Source organism: Schistocerca nitens, chromosome 3, assembly GCF_023898315.1.
Source record: "Schistocerca nitens isolate TAMUIC-IGC-003100 chromosome 3, iqSchNite1.1, whole genome shotgun sequence".
NCBI lineage: Eukaryota > Metazoa > Arthropoda > Insecta > Orthoptera > Acrididae > Schistocerca > Schistocerca nitens.
This window is the reverse complement of record NC_064616.1, coordinates 227639879-227662273: the sequence shown is the minus strand read 5'-3', so window position 1 is coordinate 227662273 and position 22395 is coordinate 227639879. Positions and strand designations below refer to the sequence as shown.

Here is a 22395-nt window from a genome sequence, read left to right as displayed (position 1 = left end):
AATTAATGAAATTTCTGAACATTGTCAAGCGAGTCATTATTCATTATTAGACTTGAGAGCGTATATCTCTAGGGGAAGACATTGGAGGTAATCCCTTTCAAAGATTGGCAAACTGATGGAGGCTAATTTCAGATTGCTAACGCTGCCTGACGGATTCGAGTGAACAGGCTCAGACTCCTGAGCGTGCCTCTTCATTAAACGCCTTATAGTACATTCAATGATTTCACATGACTTCTCAAAATCCGCCCTGTCAACACTGTGATCAGTTAAATCATCCTCAATTTCGAGTTGGCACTACGGCGATTCAAAATCCGCTTGGATTTGGCCCAATTTGTTTAACCTATACTCTAAGGTTTCAATGGTAAGAGTCTGCATCTTTCATTGAATTATTTAAGTATGAAAGAGCGGCCTTTGAAAGCCCTTCTGCTTGACTAATCTAGACCTTACTGCTTGTTCTATGGTAGGGAAGAGCAGGTTAGAAACAGGATGCCAAACGGTAAAACTCATCAAGGCTGTGGCGGCGCTGAGGCAGCGTAGAGTTGGCGGCTACAGGGTCTCGTGGAGCAATCGGCAGACATGATGAGTGGCACAGCTTCCGTTGGCGCCAAAACTGCAGCGTGGCCAGGGATGATGTCACGACTGTTGCTGGTGCGGACGCGTTCTCGCGTTCGATGCGATCGCGTGCGATCAATAGCCGGTCACCAGTTCTACACTCACACTGTAGCCAGGGCTGTTATTTGCGTAGTCCCGTACAGACCTTGGAGCACACAAAAGCGGTTGCTCACAAGCCGCGAACACGCGGTACAGTGTGGTTATCAAGTTCAGTTCCGGAAAGTAAATCCTCATGAACGCACTTCCGCACGATCACCATACGCTACGGTCCATCTTCGCGTGGTCACTGAATCCGGCCCGGAGGACCCAAATGTACCCACCTCTGGTTCCCCCGTACATTTTTTGATGATGTATAGATCCGAGAGACTATGATCTCCCCATCGTTTCCACCATCGCACAAATAAATAGACGTAAGAAGGCTGGATATTAAAAACTCTTTATTGCGTCTCAGTACACTGCACAATATCTCGCTAACTGCGAGTACTATGCTAAACAATCATCAATGAGGTGTCTACGAGCAGCCTTTGAACTGCTTCGATGTCTTCTTTCCGTATGACCTGGTATGGATCCCAATGCTTTGCAACATTATATCGTTATACTTACACAACTTGACTGTGTCAAGCAGGACAGTAGTAATACTGTATCAGAATATTACAGGTTTGATCTTCCTACTCATCTTCATTAACTTGCGTTTTTCCACTAGCTGTCATTCATCATACCAACTGGAAGCTTTGTCTAAATCGTGTTGTATCTTCCTACAGTCAATCAACTTCGACACTTACGGTACACCAAGGCATCATCAGCAAACTACCGTAGATTGCTGCCCACACTGTCCGCCAAATCATTTATGTACGAGGGCTATCCACAAAGTATATTACGTTTTGGAATTAAAAATAAATAAAGTATCGCAAATTTTTTTATTATATACAGATGAAAGCCACACTTAAATACTACTTTTCTACATAGTTGCCATTTAAATTAAGGCACTTATCGTAGCGATGGACGAGCTTGGAAATTCCTTCGTCGTAAAATTCGGCCACCTGCGCCTTCAACTACGTGGTTACCTCTTCTTGAATCTGTGCGTCGTCATCAAAACGCTGGATAGCCAACCACTTCTTCATTGCTGGGAATAAGTGGAAGTCGCTCGGTGCCAGGTCGGGACTGTACGGCGAATGAGGAAACAACTCCCACTTAAAAATGGCTCTGAGCACTATGGGACTTAACAGCTGTGGTCATCAGTCCCCCAGAACGTAGAACTACTTAAACCTAACTAACCTAAGGACATCACACACATCCATGCCCGAGGCAGGATTCGAACCTGCGACCGTAGCAGTCGCGCGGACTGAGCGCCTAGATCCCACTTAAAAGATTCGAGAACTTCACGAGTGGCATTTGCCGTGTGGGCCCGGGCGTTGTCGTGAGTCAGCAAGATTTTTGAGCCCAACTTTCCCCTGCGCTTGTTTTGTATTGCTCTTCTGAGGTTGTGCAGAGTTTGGCAATACCTTTGAGAGTTTATTGTAGTGTCTCTTTCCAGGAAATCCACAAAAATCACACCTTTTCTGTCCCAAAAGACAGTCGCCATCACCTTCCTTGCCGACATTGTCTGCATGCATTTCTTGGGTTTTTGGGGGGAATTTGTGTACCCCCACTGCATTGACTGCAATTTTGTCTCGCAGTTCACATGCTTAACCCATGTTTCGTCACCAGTAACGATGAGATCGAGTAATGAGTCACCATTTTTCTCGTAAGCGTCCAAAAACGTTAACGCTGCAGCCATTCGCTGATTTTTGTGAATCTCTGTCAAGATTTCTGGTATCCATCTTGCACAAAACTTGTGGTAACCAAGCTTTTCGGTAATGATTTCGTGCAACAAACTTCGTGAAATTTGTGGAAAACTCATAGAGAGTTTCGTTATTGCTAAATTACGGTTTTCACGGACCGCGGCATCGACTTTTTCGACAAGTTCGCCAGTCACTATGCTGGGTCTTCCACTTCGCTCTTCGTCGTGAACGTTAGTTCGGCCATTTTTAAATTTTATGACCCACTGACGCACTCCACCTTCAGTGATTATGTTGTCCCCATACACTTCACAAAGCTGCCGATAGATTTCTATCGGTGTACAGCTTTTTGCAGTCAGAAACCTTATTACAGCACGCACTTCACACTTCGCGGCATTTTCAATTAACGCTGACATTTCAAACTGTCACAGTAACTGAACGGAGTACAGCACGAACCTCTCACTAGCACGGCAGGATGCCAACTGAGCGGCGGAATGCCATGACACCGGAACCGCGGGACTGCTACGGTCGCAGGTTCGAATCCTGCCTCGGGCATGGGTGTGTGTGATGTCCTTAGGTTAGTTAGGTTTAAGTAGTTCTAAGTTCTAGGGGACGTATGACCTAAGATGTTGAGTCCCATAGTGCTCAGAGCCATTTGAGCCATGACACCAAGATGGCCGCGTTAGCCCCGCCCCTAACGGACACAAACGGAAACGTAATCTACTTTGTGGATAGCCCTCGTATATAGAGAACAACAGCGGTCCTACAAGACTTCCCTGGGGCATTCCCTCGTCACTAATGAACAGTTGCTGTCGAGGACAACATAATGCGTTCTATTATTCACGAAGCCATTCACATATCTGTGAACTTATTCCATACGCTCGTACCTTCGTTAACAGCCTGCAATGGGGCACCGTGTCGAATGCTTTCCGGAATCTAGAAATATGGAATCTGCCTGTTGTTCTTCATACATAGTTCACAGTACATCATGTGAGAAAAGAGCAAGCTGAGTTTTGCTTTCTAAAACCATGCTGATTCGTGGAAATAAGCTTCTCAGTCTCAAGAAAATGGTTCAAATGGCTCTGAGCACTATGGGACTAAACATCTGTGGTCATCAGTCCCCTAGAACTTAGAACTACTTAAACCTAACTAACCTAAGGACATCACACACATCCACGCCCCAGGCAGGATTCGAACCTGCGACCGTAGCAGTCGCGCGGTTCCGGACTGAGCGCCTAGAACCACTAGACCACCGCGGCCGGCTCTCAGTCTCAAGAAAATTTATTATATTCTAACTGAGAATACGTACAAGGATTCTGTAGCAAACAGAAATTAGGGATATTGGTCTGCAATTCTGCGGGTCCGTTCTTTTACCATTCTTATATACTGGAATCATCCGCGCCTTTTTCCAGTCGCTTGGGACTATGTGCTTGGCACGACATTCACGATAAATGCAAGCTAGGTAACGGGCCAATGTTGTAGAGTACTCTTTTTAAAATCAAACTGGGATTCCATACGGACCTGGTGATTAACTTACTTTCAAGTCTTTCAGTTGTTTCTCTAAGCCAGGGATGCTTATTACCATGTCGTCCACATCGGAGTCTGTCCTATAGTCAAATGACGGTATCTTCGCACCATTCTCCAGTATGAACGATTTCTTGGACGTGAAATTTAAAACTACAGCTTTCGTTTTGCTATCTTCAGCTAGCACACTAGACTGGCTAGCAAGGGACTGAATGGACGCCTTAGACCCACTTAACAATTTTACATAAGACCGGAATTTCCATGTCTTTTGCTAAGGTGTGACGGTGGTATCTGTTGTATGTTTTGCGCACAGATCTTTTCACTGACGCCTGAATCTCTACTAACTTTAGTTTGTCGTAATTTGTGCGTTTCCTTTTGAACCGAAGTGCAACATTTTCCGAATTTCGTTATTAAACGATGATGGGTCTTTTCCATCTTTTATCCGCTTACATTTTGCTTAAACTTTGCCCATAATTTGTCTACATCCATCTTACTAGAACTACGTGATGCCAGTTCACTGTCTAAGTGAGGTGCTAACAACTGCTTATCTGCTCTATCTAGCAGAAACACTTCTAACGTTCTTGACTGATTTATTAAACTTCGTAATTATAGTTGCTATATGACACCATGATTGATAATCCCCGTTTCTACATTGACGTTGTCGATAAGGTCCGGACTAATTGTAGCTACAAGGTCTAAGACATTTCTATTGTGTGCGGGCTGCCGAGCCAACTGCTCAAGACAGTTCTCATAAAATGCGTTCGAAAGTATTTCACATGACTGTCTGTAGCCCCCACAATGAATCCATAGACATCCCAGTCTATACTCGATAGGCTAAAGTCGTCTCCAACTAGGATTGCATGATCTGGGTATTTACGCGTTATTGACCCTAGAGTTTCTTTGAATGACCCTAGAACTGCCACAACAGAATCAGGTGGCTGGTAAAAACATCCAACAGTTAACTTGGTTCCACCTACAACTGATATACGCAACCAGATAATTTCAATGTCACATTCAACTTTGTCGGCCGGTGTGGCCGAGCGCTTCTAGGCGCTTCAGTCTGGAACCGCGCTACCGCTACGGTCGCAGGTTCGAATCCTGCCTCGGGCATGGATTTGTGTGATGTCCTTAGTTTAGTTAGGTTTAACTTGTTCCAAATTCTAGGGGACTGATGACCTCAGATGTTGAGTCCCATAGTGTTCAGAGCCATTTGAACATTCAACTTTGACCTCATTAGATACAATGTTTTTGTCAAATTCAGTCTTGTACACACCAGATCCCTAGCAGGCAAGATTAAGCCCATATTATCTATGACTGAAAATGCCACGTTTTTATTGTATGTTTTTTAAAACTGGAACAATTCTACCACTACTTTTTCCATAACAGGATAGATAGATTTATTGACAGTACTATCATCAGCCCTAGAAACACTAAACTTTACTTTTCTTAACTGTGTTATAGTAGATGTTACTGATGTAATTGTGTAGGTAATTTTTGACTTTCTCAATATATTTTATTATGTTCAACTCGGATTTGTATTCCGTATTAGAAAGTGGGGCTCTAATTAACAACTTAAATGCAGAATGGAAAAATACCTACTTATGTTGGCTCAGATGGTTTGAGGTGTGGTTGACAATTTTGTCAGTACATCTGTTTTTTTAATATAGCTAGCAAAGGTATGGTTATCATGGTTACCACCACAAATACTGATGGTGAAGTATAGAAAATTATGGATCTGTTTGAATTCATTTCACAAGTAAACCCAATTTTCATATGTAAGTTATAAACCTGTTGGCAATCATTTTGATGTCATTGTCATCACTTTTTACAAGGAGCAGTGTATCATTTTCATACATAAGGTAAAATATAAGTCTTTTTTCCACTTCTGGACTATCTTGAAACAATTTGTTTTCCAATGAATTGATAAAAATACCTTATAGGAAATCTGATAATGGGCTACCTATGCTTAAACCATCTTCTTGTAAGAATATTTCTCCTTTGAATTTAAAGTAATTGTGATCTAAAATAGCGCAAGCACCTCAAGGAATTCTCTTACTTCATCATTAGATTGTATATTTTGCATTAGAAAGTGTTATTTAATTATCTCTGTAGTTTCATTTATTGAAATATTAGTGTATAAATTGGTAACGTCTAACGAGATCAATTTCATGTCGTTAGGCACTGTCACATCTTATTTTTTTATGTCAACTCTGAGCCCTTTTACACGGAATATTGTTGGCGAAATAAAAAGTGCTTTTTATAAAAATCAGAGCATTTACTTGATACCTTATGAAAGGGTCCACCTCTACTCTTCACTATTGGGCAAACTGCATATGTTCCTGATAGACCTTTGCCTGGGCTGTAAGTATGTGAGTGCATGCCTTTATTGCCTGTAGGTGATAAGTTCCGTTTGGCGAGAAAATTTTGTTGATTTTTTTCAGTTTTTCATTAATTTTTTTGTGTTTCTACAATTACATCTTTATTTATGTCAGTAATGTTATTCCCATCGAACGGCTTTTTTAATTTATATATTCAGTTTCATCTATTACGGGTCCTTTGGTTTGGAGCCTAGTGGATGGTCTCAACCAAAGGCTTCGTCGACTCTATGACCGTCTTGGCTGCAGATTTCTAGACCTGCGTTATCATGCGGCTATGTGTAGGACACCTCTTGATAGGCCAGTTGTGCGCTACACAAAGGAAGCAGGTACACGGGTAGCAGAGTACTTGTGGAGTGCACATGAGGGGCTTTTAGGCTAGGCAGTAGTTTGAGGTGCTCTGATGAACACTCGCCAATCGATATGCAATAAGGGAAGCGTTCAGAATAAAAACACTTCGACTGACATAATTTTATCAGTATACTGTCGAAGTATTCGTAACACAGTTGCCGAATTTACTGTCCTCCGGGAAAATTCTCCCCCTCAAGTTATTCTTGGGACCGAGAGCTAGCTGAAAATTGAAGTGGAAAGCTCTGAGATATTTAGCGAGTCTTGGAATGTGTATCGGAAAGACGTTTTGCTGAAACTTACTGAATAGTTTTGCACAAATGGGTTAGCATTGAGCTTTAAAAAATGCTGTACGTCCAGAGCCAGTTTTGTACTGTCAAAAATATCCCACCTCCTATTAACCTAGTATACCAAGAAGTAATAAAAAGGGTAGAAAATTGTAAGTTCTTAGGTGTCCATGTAGATTAAACTTAAATTGAAAAAAAAAAAAACATGTACTACATCTGCTAAAATATTTAGGTTTTGTGACAGTTGCCATAAGATTAATTGCCAACTTTGGGGATACAGGGGTCAGTACATTAACGTATTTTAGATCTTTTCACTCATTTATGTTTCATGTAATATTATTCTGTGGTAGGCGAAACTAATAATATTGTTGCTGTCTCATATAGGTTTATTGCAAATTAATCCATAATACATTTAACTCTCACTGCATATCAACATGAAAGTATTAATAACTCCACAAATGATCATTCTGAAAATAATAATAGTAATAAAATAATAACAAAAACAATAAAATATTTACAGAAAGTTAAAGCATACAGTTTCTGGGATCCCAGTAATATTTTCAGAAACATATAATGAGCCAAAACCCTGCTATATTCAAAGACTTTTCATTACAATGTCATTTTTTCATGCTACAAACTTATTTCGGTTCCATGCCCATTATCAGGCTATTTTCAAAGCACATTGTTAATGCAGTCACTGTCTAATACCTTTGTAACGTTCCCCTATTTTTGGATACGAGAGCATTTTATTTTATTTCCAGTTTTGCTATTTCACATATGTGAAGTAAATGTATTAGCGCTGCAGTATGTATAGAGTAAGGAGTGAGGGGTAGGTTCCCATGCTGGCTAGCAGAAGTGGTTGGCCATCTGGCACTTTCAGAGCCAATGGGATGAGACGCCAATGTTAAAATTTATCATAGTGTGAAAAATTTAGAAACTAAAAAATTTAGTGTGGAGCAACATATAGAAGAATGTGTGTGTGATCTTAAACTAAATAATGGTACCTATATAATTGTAGCTGTGTATAGTTCCTCATTGGGAAATATTCAGTTATTTTTTAAAAACTTGGATGTTTTTGTTGTGCTATCTGTCAGAGAGAGAGAAGCAAATTATAGTTTTTGATGATATCAATGCAGATTTACTGATAAAGTCCAGCAGAAAGCTTCACCTTGAAATATTACTTGGTTCTTTCACTTTGACATCAGTAATTTATTTTCCTACTTAGGTAGTACAGGAAAGCAGCATGCTGATAGATAATGTTTTTAAGACCAAGATAAATTTTCTGTTAAGAATGGTCTGTCTGATCGTGATGCACAGTTAGTTACAGTATATGACATAACTTAAAGAGTAATTCAATACAGTCCTCCAAAATAGTGTGTTCTATTAATGATTTAAGAATTGCAGATTTCAGGGAAATCTTCCAATAGTTGGATTGGGATGAGGTGTACAGGGAACCTGAGGATACTTTAAAATTTAACCTATTTCATGATACTTTTGTGAATATATCTGAAAATAGTAGCCCTAAGAAAACAGTGAAATATAATTGTAAGAAACAGTCAAAAAATTCATAGCTTACTAAAGGGATAAAAATTCTAGTAAACAGAAAAGAAAAGTGTATCTTACAGCTAGAAGGAGTAATAATCCAGAAACAGTGAAACATTATAAAAACTACTGAACTGTATTAAGAAAAGTTAATAAAAAGTTCAGAAGTGTGTACATTACATTTGAGATAAGCACCTCTGACAATAAAATTAAAACAATTTGGAATATTGTTAAAAGGGAACCAGGGCAACCGAGTGGGGCAGTGCATAAATGTTTTAATTCATATCTAAGTGGAAAAATGCAGAAGGTTGAAATTAACAGTACAGATAGTCTGCAAAAATCAGCAGAGACCTCTAACTGGGGAGGCGTCAAGAATGTTGTTGCACAGGGTTCAGTCTTGGGTTCCTTTTGTTCTTAATATATACTAATGGTTTGCCACTCTATATTCATGAATATGCAAACCTAGTTATTTTTGCTGATGATACGAATATAGTAATCATACCCAACAAACAAGAATCAGCTGAGGAAATTGTAAATAATGTCTTTCAGAAAATGGTTAAGTGGTTCTCTGCAAATGGGCTCTCATGAAATCTTGAGAAAACACAGTACATACAATTTTGTACAGTAAATGGCATAACACCATAGATATACATAGACTTTGAACAGAAGTATTTTGCTAAGGAAGAATATTAAAAATTACTGGGTATGTGCACTAATAAGAAGTTTAATTGGAAGAAACACACTGATAATCTGCTGATGTGGATAGGATAATAAAGCACCTTTGTATATAGCAGTGTTTAGGCTAACTAAACATGTAAAAATTGTAAAATTTGCATTTGAGACAGAGCTTGTGGCTGTTGCCAGCAGAAAGGTGTTATGGATAGGGTTATAATTTTTAAGCAAATGTGTGTTGTTACACTCATTTTTTATGAAGGCAGGAATTAATTGAAATATTTTTAACAAGAAACACCTGGTAAGATTTATGATGTCTTTCACTTCCAAAAGAAAGTACCTGATAAATTCAGTTTCACTAGTGAATTATAAAAAGCATTTAAGTTATTGACGCATTAAGTATGACTGCAGTTTAAAGGTAGCTGATGAATCTGACATCTGACATCTGGCATTCTGTTATTCCAGAACTAATATTTTTATAAAGCATTAAAACATCAATAGCTTATGAATATTAATAGTAGATAACACAAACTTTTTACATCTGTGAAACACTTCAGATAGCTGAGATTTTTTGATCTGTGATGACAGTGGAATTTAGACTTATGTCAGTAAACCCATACTTTTGCCAAAGGGGATGAAGCTGACTACGTGACACTACATGTATCCTGTAAGAGAAAACGAAATAATAATTTGGTACCAGTTCTTACACACAAAAAATGCAATGTAAGAAAATAATATTGTCACTGTAACTGTCAATGACTTTTGTTGTATACTTACTATGAGGGCTCTCTTAAATTATAACAAGTTGTGTATTTCATTTCAAATGCTCCTCCTCTTAATTTATTTTCTGTTGACCTCCAGAAAACCTGTAACAAAAATATGCATTTAAAATCAAGATACTGACTTTATATAGAAAACTTGTAGTCACTAAATGTCATGTTTACTTCCAGAAATGGTTCCTATGAAAAAGGAACACGTAACTACCATGGGTTAGTGGTCGTCGAGGCGCAAGTTGTGCTTGTGGCAATGTGCATGTGTTTTCTAAATCTGAAGAAGGTCTTTTGGTCAAAATCTAAGATGCACAGCAGTCTTTCCATTGTGCCTATATACGACTCAGTATCTTCTATATACGGTGCATAGCAATTTATCCTTTCAAAGTATTGTTACTCTAAGGTACTCGTATTCAGTGTTGAGTATAATATAAAATTGAAATCTGAAATGTGTAGTGTTTGAGAAAAGGACAACATTTGAAAGCTGAGAAATTCGGGGGAGTTAGAACATTAAAGAAATTCTACATTTTTGGATTTTATAAATTTATATTTTATTATAAAATTTGCAATTTTCCGAATAAAATGATATATATATATATATATATATATATATCACTTATAAACTCACATGGGAAATATTTTATTTTATATTTTAAATATAATGTACACAACTTGAAAATGATAAAATTTTTACGTGCATTACTTCAAGATCTAATAAAATCGGTTTTTTTTTTTTTAAGGCTGTGGATTACTGTGTTATTAAGTTTAAAATACGTGTTTGTATTGGTGTTGTTGTTGTGGTCTTCAGTCCTGAGACTGGTTTGATGCAGCTCTCCATGCTAATCTATCCTGTGCAAGCTCCTTCATCTCCCAGTACCTACTGCAACCTACATCCTTCTGAATCTGCGTAGTGTATTCATCTCTTTGTCTCACTCTACGATTTTTACCCTCCACGCTGCCCTCCAATGCTAAATTTGTGATCCCTTGATGCCTCAGGACATGTCCGATCCCCTCTTCTAGTCAAGTTGTGAAACAAATTTCTCTTCTCCCCAATCCTATTCAATACCTCCTCATTAGTTACGTGATCTAACCACCTAATCTTCAACAGTCTTCTGTAGCACCACATTTCGAAAGTTTTTATTCTCTTCTTGTCCAAACTATTTATTGTCCATTTTTCACTTCCATACATGGCTACACTCCATACAAATACTTTCAGAAACGACTTCCTGACACTTAAATCTCTACTCGATGTTAACAAATTTCTCTTCTTCAGAAACGCTTTCCTTGCCATTGCCAGTCTACATTTTATATCCTCTCTACTTCGACCATCATCAGTTACTTTGCTCCCCAAATAGCAAAACTCCTTTACTACTTTAAGTGTCTCATTTCCTAATCTAACTCCCTCAGCATCACCTGACTTAATTCGACTACAGTCCATTATCCTCGTTTTACTTTTGTTGATGTTCATCTTATATCCTCCTTTCAAGACACTGTCCACTCCGTTCAACTGCTCTTCCAAGTCCTTTGCTGTCTCTGACAGAATTAGAATGTCATCGGCGAACCTCAAAGTTTTTACTTCTTCTCCCTGGATTTTAATACATACTCCAAATGTTTCTTTTGTTTCCTTTACTGCTTGCTCAATATACAGATTGAATAACATCGGGGAGAAGCTACAACCCTGTCTTACTCCCTTCCCAACCACTGCTTCCCTTTCATGCCCCTCGACTCTTATAACTGCCATCTGGTTGCTGTACAAATCGTAAATAGCCTTTCGCTCCCTGTATTTTACCCCTGCCACCTTTAGAATTTGAAAGAGAGTATTCCAATCAACATTGTCAAAAGCTTTCTCTAAGTCTACAAATGCTAGAAACGTAGGTTTGCCTTTCCTTAAACTTTCTTCTAAGATAAGTTGTAGGGTCGGTATTGTCTCACATGTTCCAACATGTCTTCGGAATCCGACATGACCTTCCTCAAGGTCGGCTTCTACCAGGTTTTCCATTCGTCTGTAAAAAATTCGCGTTAGTATTTTGCAGCTGTGGCTTATTAAACTGATAGTTCGGTAATTTTCACATCTGACAACACCTGCTTTCTTTGGGATTGGAATTATTATATTCTTCTTGAAGTCTGAGGGTATTTCGCCTGTCTCGTACATCTTGCTCACCAGATGTTAGAGTTTTGTCAGGACTGGCTCTCCCAAGGCCGTCAGTAGTTCTAATGGAATGTTGTCTACTCCCGGGGCCTTGTTTCGACTCAGGTCTTTCAGTGCTGTGTCAAACTCTTCACGCAGTATCGTATCTCCCATTTCATCTTCATCTACATCCTCTTCCATTTCCATAATATTATCCTCAAGTACATCGCCCTTGTATAGCCCCTCTATATACTCGTTCCACCTTTCTGATGTCCGCCCCCGGTAGCTGAGTGGTCAGCGCGACAGACTGTCAATCCAAAGGGCCCGGGTTCGATTCCCAGCTGAGTCGGAGATTTTCTCCACTTAGGGACTGGGTGTTGTGTTGCACTAATCATCATCATTTCATCCCCATCGACGCCCAACTCACCGAAGCGGCGTCAAATCGAAAGACTTGCACCAGGCGAACGGTCTACCCGACGGGAGGCCCTCGTCACACGACATTTCATTTCACCTTTCTGATTTCCCCTCTTTGCTTAGAACTGGGTTTCCATCTGACCTCTTGATATTCATACAAGTGGCTCTCTTTTCTCCAAAGGTCTCTTTAATTTTCCTGTAGGCTGTATCTATCTTACCTCTAGTGAGATAAGCCTCTACATCCTTACATTTGTCCTCTAGCCATGCCTGCTTAGCCATTTTGCACTTCCTGTCGATCTCATTTTTGAGACGTCTGTATTCCTTTTTGCCTGCTTCATACAAGTGGCTCTCTTTTTCTCCAAAGGTCTCTTTAATTTTCCTGTAGGCTGTATCTATCTTACCCCTAGTGAGATAAGCCTCTACATCCTTACATTTGTCCTCTAGCCTTCCCTGCTTAGCCATTTTGCACTTCCTGTCGATCTCATTTTTGAGACGTGTGTATTCCTTTTTGCCTGCTTCATTTACTGCATTTTTATATTTCCTCCTTTCATCAATTAAATTCAATATTTATTCTGTTACCCAAGGATTTCTATTAGCCCTCGTCTTTTTACCTACTTGATCGTCTGCTGCCTTCACTACTTCATCCCTCAGAGCTACCCATTCTTCTTCTACTGTATTTCTTTCCCCCATTCCAGTCAATTGTTCCCTTATGCTCTCCCTGAAACTCTCTACAACCTCTGGTTCTTTCAGTTTATCCAGGTCCCATCTCCTTAAATTCCCACCTTTTTGCAGTTTCTTCAGTTTCAATCTACAGTTCATAACCAATAGATTGTGGTCAGAGTCCACATCTGCCCCTGGAAATGTTCTACAATTTAAAAACCTGGTTCCTACATCTCTGTCTTACCATTATATAATCTATCTGATACCTTTTAGTGTCTCCAGGATTCTTCCATGTATACAACCTTCTTTTATGATTCTCGAACCAAGTGTTAGCTATGATTAAGATACGCTCTGTGCAAAATTCTACCAGACGGCTTCCTCTTTCATTTCTTAGCCCCAATCCATATTCACCTACTATGTTTCCTTCTCTCCCTTTTCCTACTGTCGAATTCCAGTCACCCATGACTATTAAATTTTCGTCTCCCTTCACTACCTGAATAATTTCTTTTATTTCATCATACATTTCTTCTATTTCTTCATCTGCAGAGCTAGTTGGCATATAAACTTGTACTACTGTAGTAGGCATGGGCTTCGTGTCTATCTTGGCCACTATAATACGTTCACTATGCTGTTTGTAGTAGCTTACCCGCACTCCTATTTTTTTATTCATTATTAAACCTACTCCTGCATTACCCCTATTTGATTTTGTATTTATAACCCTGTATTCACCTGACCAGAAGTCTTATTCCTCCTGCCACCGAACTTCACTAATTCCCACTACATCTAACTTTAACCTAACCATTTCCCTTTTTAAATTTTCTAATCTACCTGCTCGATTAAGGGATCTGACATTCCACGCTCCGATCCGTAGAATGCCAGTTTTCTTTCTCCTGATAACGACGTCCTCCTTAGTAGTCCCCGCCCGGAGATCGGAATGGGGATCTATTTTACCTCCGGAATAATTTACCCAAGAGGACGCCATCATCATTTAACCATACAATAAAGCTGCATGCCCTCGGTAAAAATTACGGCTGTAGTTTCCCCTTGCTTTCAGCCGTTCGCAGTACCACAACAGCAAGGCCATTTTGGTTAATGTTACAAAGCCAGATCAGTCAATCATCCAGACTGTTGCCCCTGCAACTACTGAAAAGGCTGCTGCCCCTCTTCAGGAACCACACGTTTGTCTGGGCTCCCAACAGATACTCCTCCATTGTGGTTGCACCTACGGTACGGCTATCTGTATCGTTGAGGCACGTATTGGTAGTACTGTCAAAAACAGTATCGCATCGTATCATAGTATAAACACGCGTTGTATGTCGAAGTGCTAACGTTTTTCTGAGGAAAAGTGACGAATAGATTGATAAATCTCTCAAAAAGTAAAGTATGACACCAAAACGATGTGTTTTTAAGAAACTTGGATTTACTGGTAATAAATTTTCGAATAAAGGGTAACACTGTGTTTAACATGTGGCATGTTAAGTTACAGACAATGAAATACAGGAAAACTCATCAGTATTAGTTCTTTGAAGGTTAAGATAAAACGTTGTGATACACAGTTTTCTCAAAACGAAAGTGATGTAAATGGTAGGTTACGTTATATTCTGATAGGTTTACACAGCCTAACGAGGGTGTTAGGTGAATGTGTGTGTTGTAAAATATGTGGAGGGCCAGTGACTTTACATGACGACAGTGAGGTATCAAATGGACTACCTAGGAAACTTATCATGAATTGTTCCAGTTGTAAATATACGCATTCATTTTGGAATTCTGATAAGTGTAAGATAATAATTTTGAAGCAAATGTTAGGTGGTTTTACGGATTGCGAGCTATTGCCATGAAGAATATGCCACGCCCACCTTGTCAAATCGACAAGTATGCAGGATTTATTTGAGCTGCTATGGAATCTGTTGCATGACAGTCAATGAAGGGTGCTGCAAACGAAGCTGTTGAAAAAAATGATGGTATGACTGACATACCAGTAGCTTTTGATGTCATTTGGCTGACGTGCGGCTACAGTTCTGAGAATTCTGTTGCTACAATGACCGCGTGGATACTGGAAAGGTAAGAGATTTCCAGATTTTAACCAAACACTGTTATAAGTGTAAATCAGGGAATGAAGAAGGGCATATCTGTGACAGAAATTTTGAAGGAACAAGTGGTGGTACGGAGGCCTCTGCAGCTATTGAAATTTTTAGTCGATCTGTGAACGAAAGGGGAGTGTGTTACACTAAGTTCTTAGGTGAGACTCAAAAGCATATAACAGTGTAGTTGCCGCTCAGCCTTATGTTGAAAAGATTATCACAAAACTGGAATGTGTTGGTGATGTCCAGAAACGGATGGGCAACATGTTGGGGAAGTTGAAACCAAGTTTGATATACAGGAAACTTTCTGATGCTAAAACCATAAGAGGCAGGCTAACAGACAAAAAGATTGATGAACTACAGCAGTTTTATGGGATGGCCATTAGAAATAATACTGAGGATTTGTTAAATATGAAGCAGGCATTATTGGCTACCTTGTTCCACAAACTGACAACTGATGAAAAACCAATACACCACCTTTACCCGCCTGGACCTGATTCATGGTGCAATTACCGCAATGCCCAGTACTCAAATAGTTCATACAGCCATAAACATTCCGTCCCAGCAGCAGTCATGGATATCATAATACCTTTTTACAGAGACCTGGCAAATCCTGAATTACTGAAGAAGTATCTGCATGGTCAGACTTAAAACCAAATGAGTCGTTCATTAATCTTATATGGACTCGTTTACAAAAAATGTTTTTGTTGGAATGAAGACACTAAGCTGGGGGTCAGTGAAGCTGTTATTGCTTTTGATGATGGCAGCATAGGTAGGGTGAAAGTGCTACAGCGTATGGGAATTAATCCTGGAGCAAACTGCATCAGAAAACTTGAATCGATGGACAAGGTTCGCATTGATAAAGCAGAATGTGCAGCACAGTTGGCCACTAAGGAGGCCAAAAAGAAGAAAAAACTTGCAAAAAGATCAAGAGGATGATATACAGTATGGTTCAGGGTGCTTCTGAGAGACTATAAATAAAAAATTAAGCATATATTAAGTGAGTTACAGTATTTTGAAACTTTAGAAGCTGTTCCTAAAAATTTACATTTTCTGTTGCATTTTTCCCTAAATCTCAGAAACCACTTCGAGTAGAGTATTCAAATTTTCATGGAGTAATAACATACATATTCTGAGTCTACTGAACTAAAAGAAGAACATAGTGTTATGTATAATTAAAATTATTTATGATAACGTACAAAAAAGCACCCAAAATTTTAACTGTGTAATTAAAAAATTGTATTTGCAAAATCAGTGGCTGAAATGCAATTATTGTAGTTCAGTAGACTCAGAACATACAGTTTAATGTCCAGTAAAAGTTTCATGTCAATGGCTATAGTGGTTCCTAAAGACAACAAGACACAAAATTTAACTCTGTCGGGATAGGGCGTTCCAACTCGCCTTAAAGTGAATAATTTGCAGGGAGGTGAAACATAAGTAAAACAGTATGACTATCTGCCAAGGCCACTGATTAAGAGGACAGTAGAACAGAAAAAAGTGTGTGAGGACAGCAGAAAAGGGAAGAGTAAAGGCGAATAAAAAGGGAAGAGATCTGGAAGATGGCATTCTACAATGGGGTTGCACATTACCTAATGGGCAGTGAAACACATAGAAGTCAGTGAGCAATAAACGAACTGTTAGACTTCTCTGTCACAAGTTTGTAATAATATCTGCTATTTTTCGTATTGACCTCTTTGACCTAGCCTTTTCCTTGGCAGCTAAATGTCAATATTTTACAAATGACTTGAAGTCTTTCGTTAAAGAAAATCATCTACGTTTTCCTTGCAGAACTCTTTTTCTTAGCCTGTATAAAACTAAAAAAACGTGTTAAATACCACCAAGAAGAATGCACTGCCACTGACTGATCTCAAAATTAGCTACAATGGATAACTGACAGACGGTGAATTTGTTGCTGAAGTTACATATGGTTCACATGTACTGGGAGATAACGCAAATGTGTGACTTTTAAAAAAAGGAGTTACTGGCAAAGAAAATGGAAAGCACAGCAACCTATCACAAAACCTGTCATTTGATTACAGCAGATCTAGATTTCAACTATAGCAGTGTCATATTCAGTATTAAAAATTGCATTGCAAAACAGGATAATAAGGAACAAATATAAGATAGTTGACAATGTATCATAAAAGCAAACATCAGCACTACACAGTTACACACACACACACACACACACACACACACACACACACACACACACACACTCCAGAAACACTGCTGGCCATCCAAAGTGCAACAACAAGAAGGGCTGGAGGTATCACAGGCAAACTGGTTTGGGAGATAACACATTGTACAAAGATCACATGACTGAAAATACAGCCCAATGTGAAGTGATAAAGATGATGAAATCAGCACTGTGTGTTACCACCATTTCTGTTTATAACTGCCGCTACATGCCTTGGCATTGAATCAAACAGGCTCTGAATGTGTTGGGGTACAGCAGTCCATGCTGCTTCCACATATTTCCAAAGCTGATCTAGTGTAGCAGTGGATGATGTATCCCAGGCCAGTCGCTCCAAATCACCGAAAAAACGTTTTCGATGGGCTAGAGATCAGGAGAACAGGGAGGCTGAGGTAGCAGTGCAATCCAGTGGGCAATGAAGAAGTCCCGAACATTGCATGTCACATGTGGTGACCCATTATCCTGTTGCAATGTAGCCGTCAGCAAGCTCTGAAGGTATCAGAGGACAACAGGCTTCCACATTTCAGAGCTGTAACGCTGGCTGGTTAGTGTAGTGGCAATGCATACTAGGGCGTGGTGGGAGTGGAATTCAGTACTACCCCAAACCTTAATATCGGGCACAGGACTAGTATGGCAATGCAGAAGGCAACAGTTCGACAATGTCTCACAGTGTCTCCAGACTCTAATTCGGAGAGAATTGGGATTTGCCAAAAATACTAAGTTATTCCATTCACCTGTCCATGTCTGTCGTTCATCACATCATTGCACGCACAATTACCTGTGGCGTTGACTCAGTGGTAAATGCAGCAGTGGATGTCTTGTGGACAGCCTCCTCTGCTGCAAACAACATTTAATGGTACACGTGGACACTGTTTGTTGTGCAACAGACTGAATTTTTTGTGATACGATTATGATGTGGCAGAGTGATACATCAATGTCTTGCGGACAATATGCCTATCAACAAGTCTAGGGGTGCAATGAGGTGGGTGCAATCAGCCCCATCAGTTTGTGATTCCTCCTGTATCCAGCAATAACAGATCTGCATCACAGTTGCTTGGTTCCGACCGACACGATCACTGACTTCTCTGAACTATTCTTCATTGGAAGAACTCCAAAATATGCTCGAAAGACACTTGCCGTCTTCTGCAAGGTATACTGAAGCTGCTTACGCAAAAAAACAACACGAAAGAACAATTCCAGCATGTCCACACAGTTGTCTGTTCCTCCTTTGTATACCGCCTGAAGGTGGTACTTCTAGCAGCCATAATGCGTGCCTGCACTGAAATTCTAATCCTGTGCATCCCTCACTACCACAAATGCATGCTGCAAATTTCAGCTGATTTGGATGCTTCCGTCTGTGTGTTGCATTTTGGGTGGCCAGCAGTGTGTTTGGTGTGTATGTTTATATAAAAAAGAGAAATATTGCTAACATATATCTAAAAGAGTTTTCACCAGTTTACTTCAGATTTCTAATAAATGTTCGGACAGAAATTGGCTACATATATTTAGGGGTAAACGTTGCTAGCAAAGATCTTGAAACGTTCTATGGATATAGGCCACATGGGAGTATGTTGTTAGCAAATATCTTGAGAAGTTCATGACCAATTTACTTCATATTTTTAAATGATAAAATATATGTAGAATCTATAAAGGCAAATTTTGTTAGATAAACACTCAAAAAGTTCGTGACTTATGTACTTCAAATAGTTACAAAATACGCTAATAACTGCAGGGACAGGTGCGCTGTGTGTGTGTGTGTGTGTGTGTGTGTGTGAGAGAGAGAGAGAGAGAGAGAGAGAGAGAGAGAGAGAGAGAGAGAGTGTTCTTGATTCGTATTTTTACTTGAACACCAGTAAAAAATTTGGACAGACACTGGCTAAATGTTTTTTAATACTCATGGTATCCAAAAAAGAACAGCAGCAAACTTTATGAACAGGTCCCTTACACAAAAATATGTAAAAATAATCTAGCAAGAATGGGTTTAAAAATACATATCTTAAGAGCTATGACCACTTGTTAACCTTTGTTAGTGTGAAACACATCTACTGAACAAGTGCTCATAGCTCTTAAGGTATACATTTTAGACCCAACAATTACTGGACTTTTTCATTGTTTTGGTCCATACGATCTCTCCCCAAAATATGAAAATTAAAGAGTTTGCAATAGTAGAGCTGTGTTTCATATTACCCAGATGAAAAAGTTTCTAATATCTCTTAAGATATTGGAGGGCAGCGTGGAGGGTAAAAATCGTAGAGGGATACCAAGAGATGAATACACTAAGCAGATTCAGAAGGATGTAGGTTGCAGTAGGTACTGGGAGATGAAGAAGCTTGCACAGGATAGAGTAGCATGGAGAGCTGCATCAAACCAGTCTCAGGACTGAAGACCACAACAACAACAACATGTGTTTAGAGCCCTTATTTACGTTAGAGCCCTTATTTACGACTTTTTTTTCTTTTTTGGGTGTAAGGAACCTGCCCCTAAGCTTTGTCACTGTTTTTTTGGGGCTTCCCATTATAAACATCTAGGGCTCAGAGAGGGGAGTGAGTAAATAATATTTTGAACAGGAACCCATGTCCGGAAATTTATTATTTCCTTGCTAAGCTGTTTGGAAACATGTCTGCTAGGAAGGTTTGCAACAGGGTAGTCATGGTGGGAGGTGATTACATCAGATAGGTTGATGTCATTTGACGACCATTCTACCTCTCTCACCTGGTTCGAACCTCATTCATATGTCTCCATGTGTTCGAGTAACATGCATTTTATGGATGCCTTAGTTTACGCCCAGAGAAGACACACCATGTTTTATTGTACTATTGTCATTGCTTTAAATTGTATATATTTTGCTACATTAATTTAACATTGCACTTTTCGTGTTACATGGAACTGTAAATGGATCTTCTTCCATTGGTCTGAAATGCAAAAACATATGACAGACTGTCCTGTACATACTGTCATTGAATGAGATATACTTATGGTCATGGACATATATAAGGTAGGAGGGGTTCAGGTGGTCTGGACACCCTCTCCAGCCACCCCCTTATCTTGCTCAGAAAACATGAATGTTACCCGAATATCTATTTTGTGAAACCCCATGTCCGAATTTAGTAGTCATGCACCGCAGTTGGTGGAAATAGCAACAAACCATGGAGTTGTGACGCAACAAACGATAGCTGTGCTCTGAATTGGGGTTTCCCTTCCCCCCCCCCTACCCCCACCCCTCCCGCACCCCCTCCCACCCCATCGCTACGCACGCCATTGACTGAAGGCAGTCGGATGTGTAGCTTCCTTTGGGCAATCAACAATTAACGGCGAAAGTTTCGGGCGTCGTGAATCACCCGAACTTAATCTTCGCGTGCGTGTGTTTGACTATTCAAGTTTGAAAAAACTGTGAAATGGACAAATCAGAAATCGCTCTTGGTCTTTCATCCTAGAAAGAGAGACCGAATTCTCATGAACTTGTTTCAAAAAAAATTGGCGTGCTTCCACGTGATGCGGAACCCCAACATGAAGAATTAGTGGCAGCGGGCCCATCCAGAAAACCTGACAGTGAAGCAAACAAAAGTGAGTCTCTTATTTACCACTGAAGGTTTATTTGATTTTGAACCGTAATTCTGTAAGAAAAAAGCTTATTTCTCCATTACCATTTTCATCTGATCTGTTGTTTATAGGTATTTCAAGTTGTAATGATTAGTTTTTCGAGTATTGTGCAGAGTAGTTTGTTTTGTGATTGTAATTTGGTTGTGGTAAGAAGATGGATTGTTATATTATGGACGTGGACATTGGAGTTTAGTCTTCAATTACAAGCGAATGAGTTAGAGAAATATTTTTCTTATTTATTTCTGCGTTTGGCTACATGAGACAATTTGGTTTTTATGTTTAATAGCTATTTTTATGTATGATTGTAGCAAGAGCAGTGTGGGTTTTGGTGTCTATGAATGTGGCTGCTCACTTCGAAATTCCTGATACCTTAGACTGGTGTTAATGAAATTTTAATAGTTTATAGGCACATGTATTGCTAGAATAAATCTCAGCTTACAGAATTTTTCAATCATCAGAAAAAGGTTTTATAATTTTTCTAAAGTAACCTTTTCTCAGCTCAATACAAACGTATAACAGAAAGTATGGGTTTGCTTTGAAGCACTTTTTAGTGGTAATCTTGAAACTACAACCAATGAGACTGTACAGTGTGATACGGATTTTATAAAGAGTAATATTGAAGAGTCGTCGTGTGAACACTGGACCGTGCTGAAGCAGCTCCATGCTTTCTGCGTCAGGGGCTGTGCATAAGAATGCTGAGTGTCTGGTGTCTGAAAACTATCAGTGAAAAAGTTACAGGCAAGTTAGACGATAATCAGTCCAACTTTTCTTGAGAGATGACACTTGAGCTGTTCGTTATGCAGAGATGGAAGGGGTAATAACCTTTAGAGTTGTGAATGTTGTGTGGGTGGGGGAAGATATTCCTCACTCCTGAAGCTGGTGATATGTTCTGACACCTGCTATGATTGGAATGATGAGCAGAAACAACAATGTTTCTTGACAGTGCATTGCAACGATATTCACTGTAAGATGTTAGGATGACTGGTCAGCATGGGAGGCCAGAACGGCTGGCCAAGTTGGTGGGGAAAGCCAGAGCAGGGACAACAGCCAACCCAGCTTCAGAGGGTGGAGACAGCCAGAACAGGCACAGCAGTCAGTCCCGCTTCAGCGGCAAACATCCAGTCCTTCCAAGAAAGAGGAATCTCGTGATGGCTGACTACCGCAGCCACAGCGTTGATTTGCATAGCTCAAAAATTATGCAGTTGTGTACAAAGAAGAAGTATTATAACTGAAGCCAATACCCGCACAGAATCATTCATGACACGTAAGAAGCTCTGTATCTTGAATTCACGCGTTCATTATAGCATTGCACAGCTGTATGAATTCTAGTTCATGAGTAACACAGCTTTTTATAACTGCCACTTGACAAACATATTAAGCTAAACTATTGATAAATGAATACAGCTA

At 39.6% G+C, this 22395-nt stretch overlaps 1 protein-coding gene across 3 annotated transcripts in view; it reads right to left on the bottom strand.

Annotated features, from left to right (window-relative positions):
• Positions 1 to 7300: 7300 nt before the first annotated feature.
• Positions 7301 to 22395, bottom strand: part of LOC126248193 (uncharacterized) — a 124316-nt gene continuing 109221 nt past the window's right edge. For all 3 annotated transcript variants that reach the window (XM_049948975.1, XM_049948973.1, XM_049948974.1), the window contains exons 5-6: positions 9916 to 10004; positions 7301 to 9803 (exon numbers count right to left, since the gene is read on the bottom strand). In XM_049948975.1, the coding sequence (XP_049804932.1) occupies positions 9974 to 10004 (31 nt within the window). In that variant the 3' untranslated portion in view covers positions 7301 to 9803; positions 9916 to 9973. The remainder of the gene's footprint in view (positions 9804 to 9915; positions 10005 to 22395) is intronic.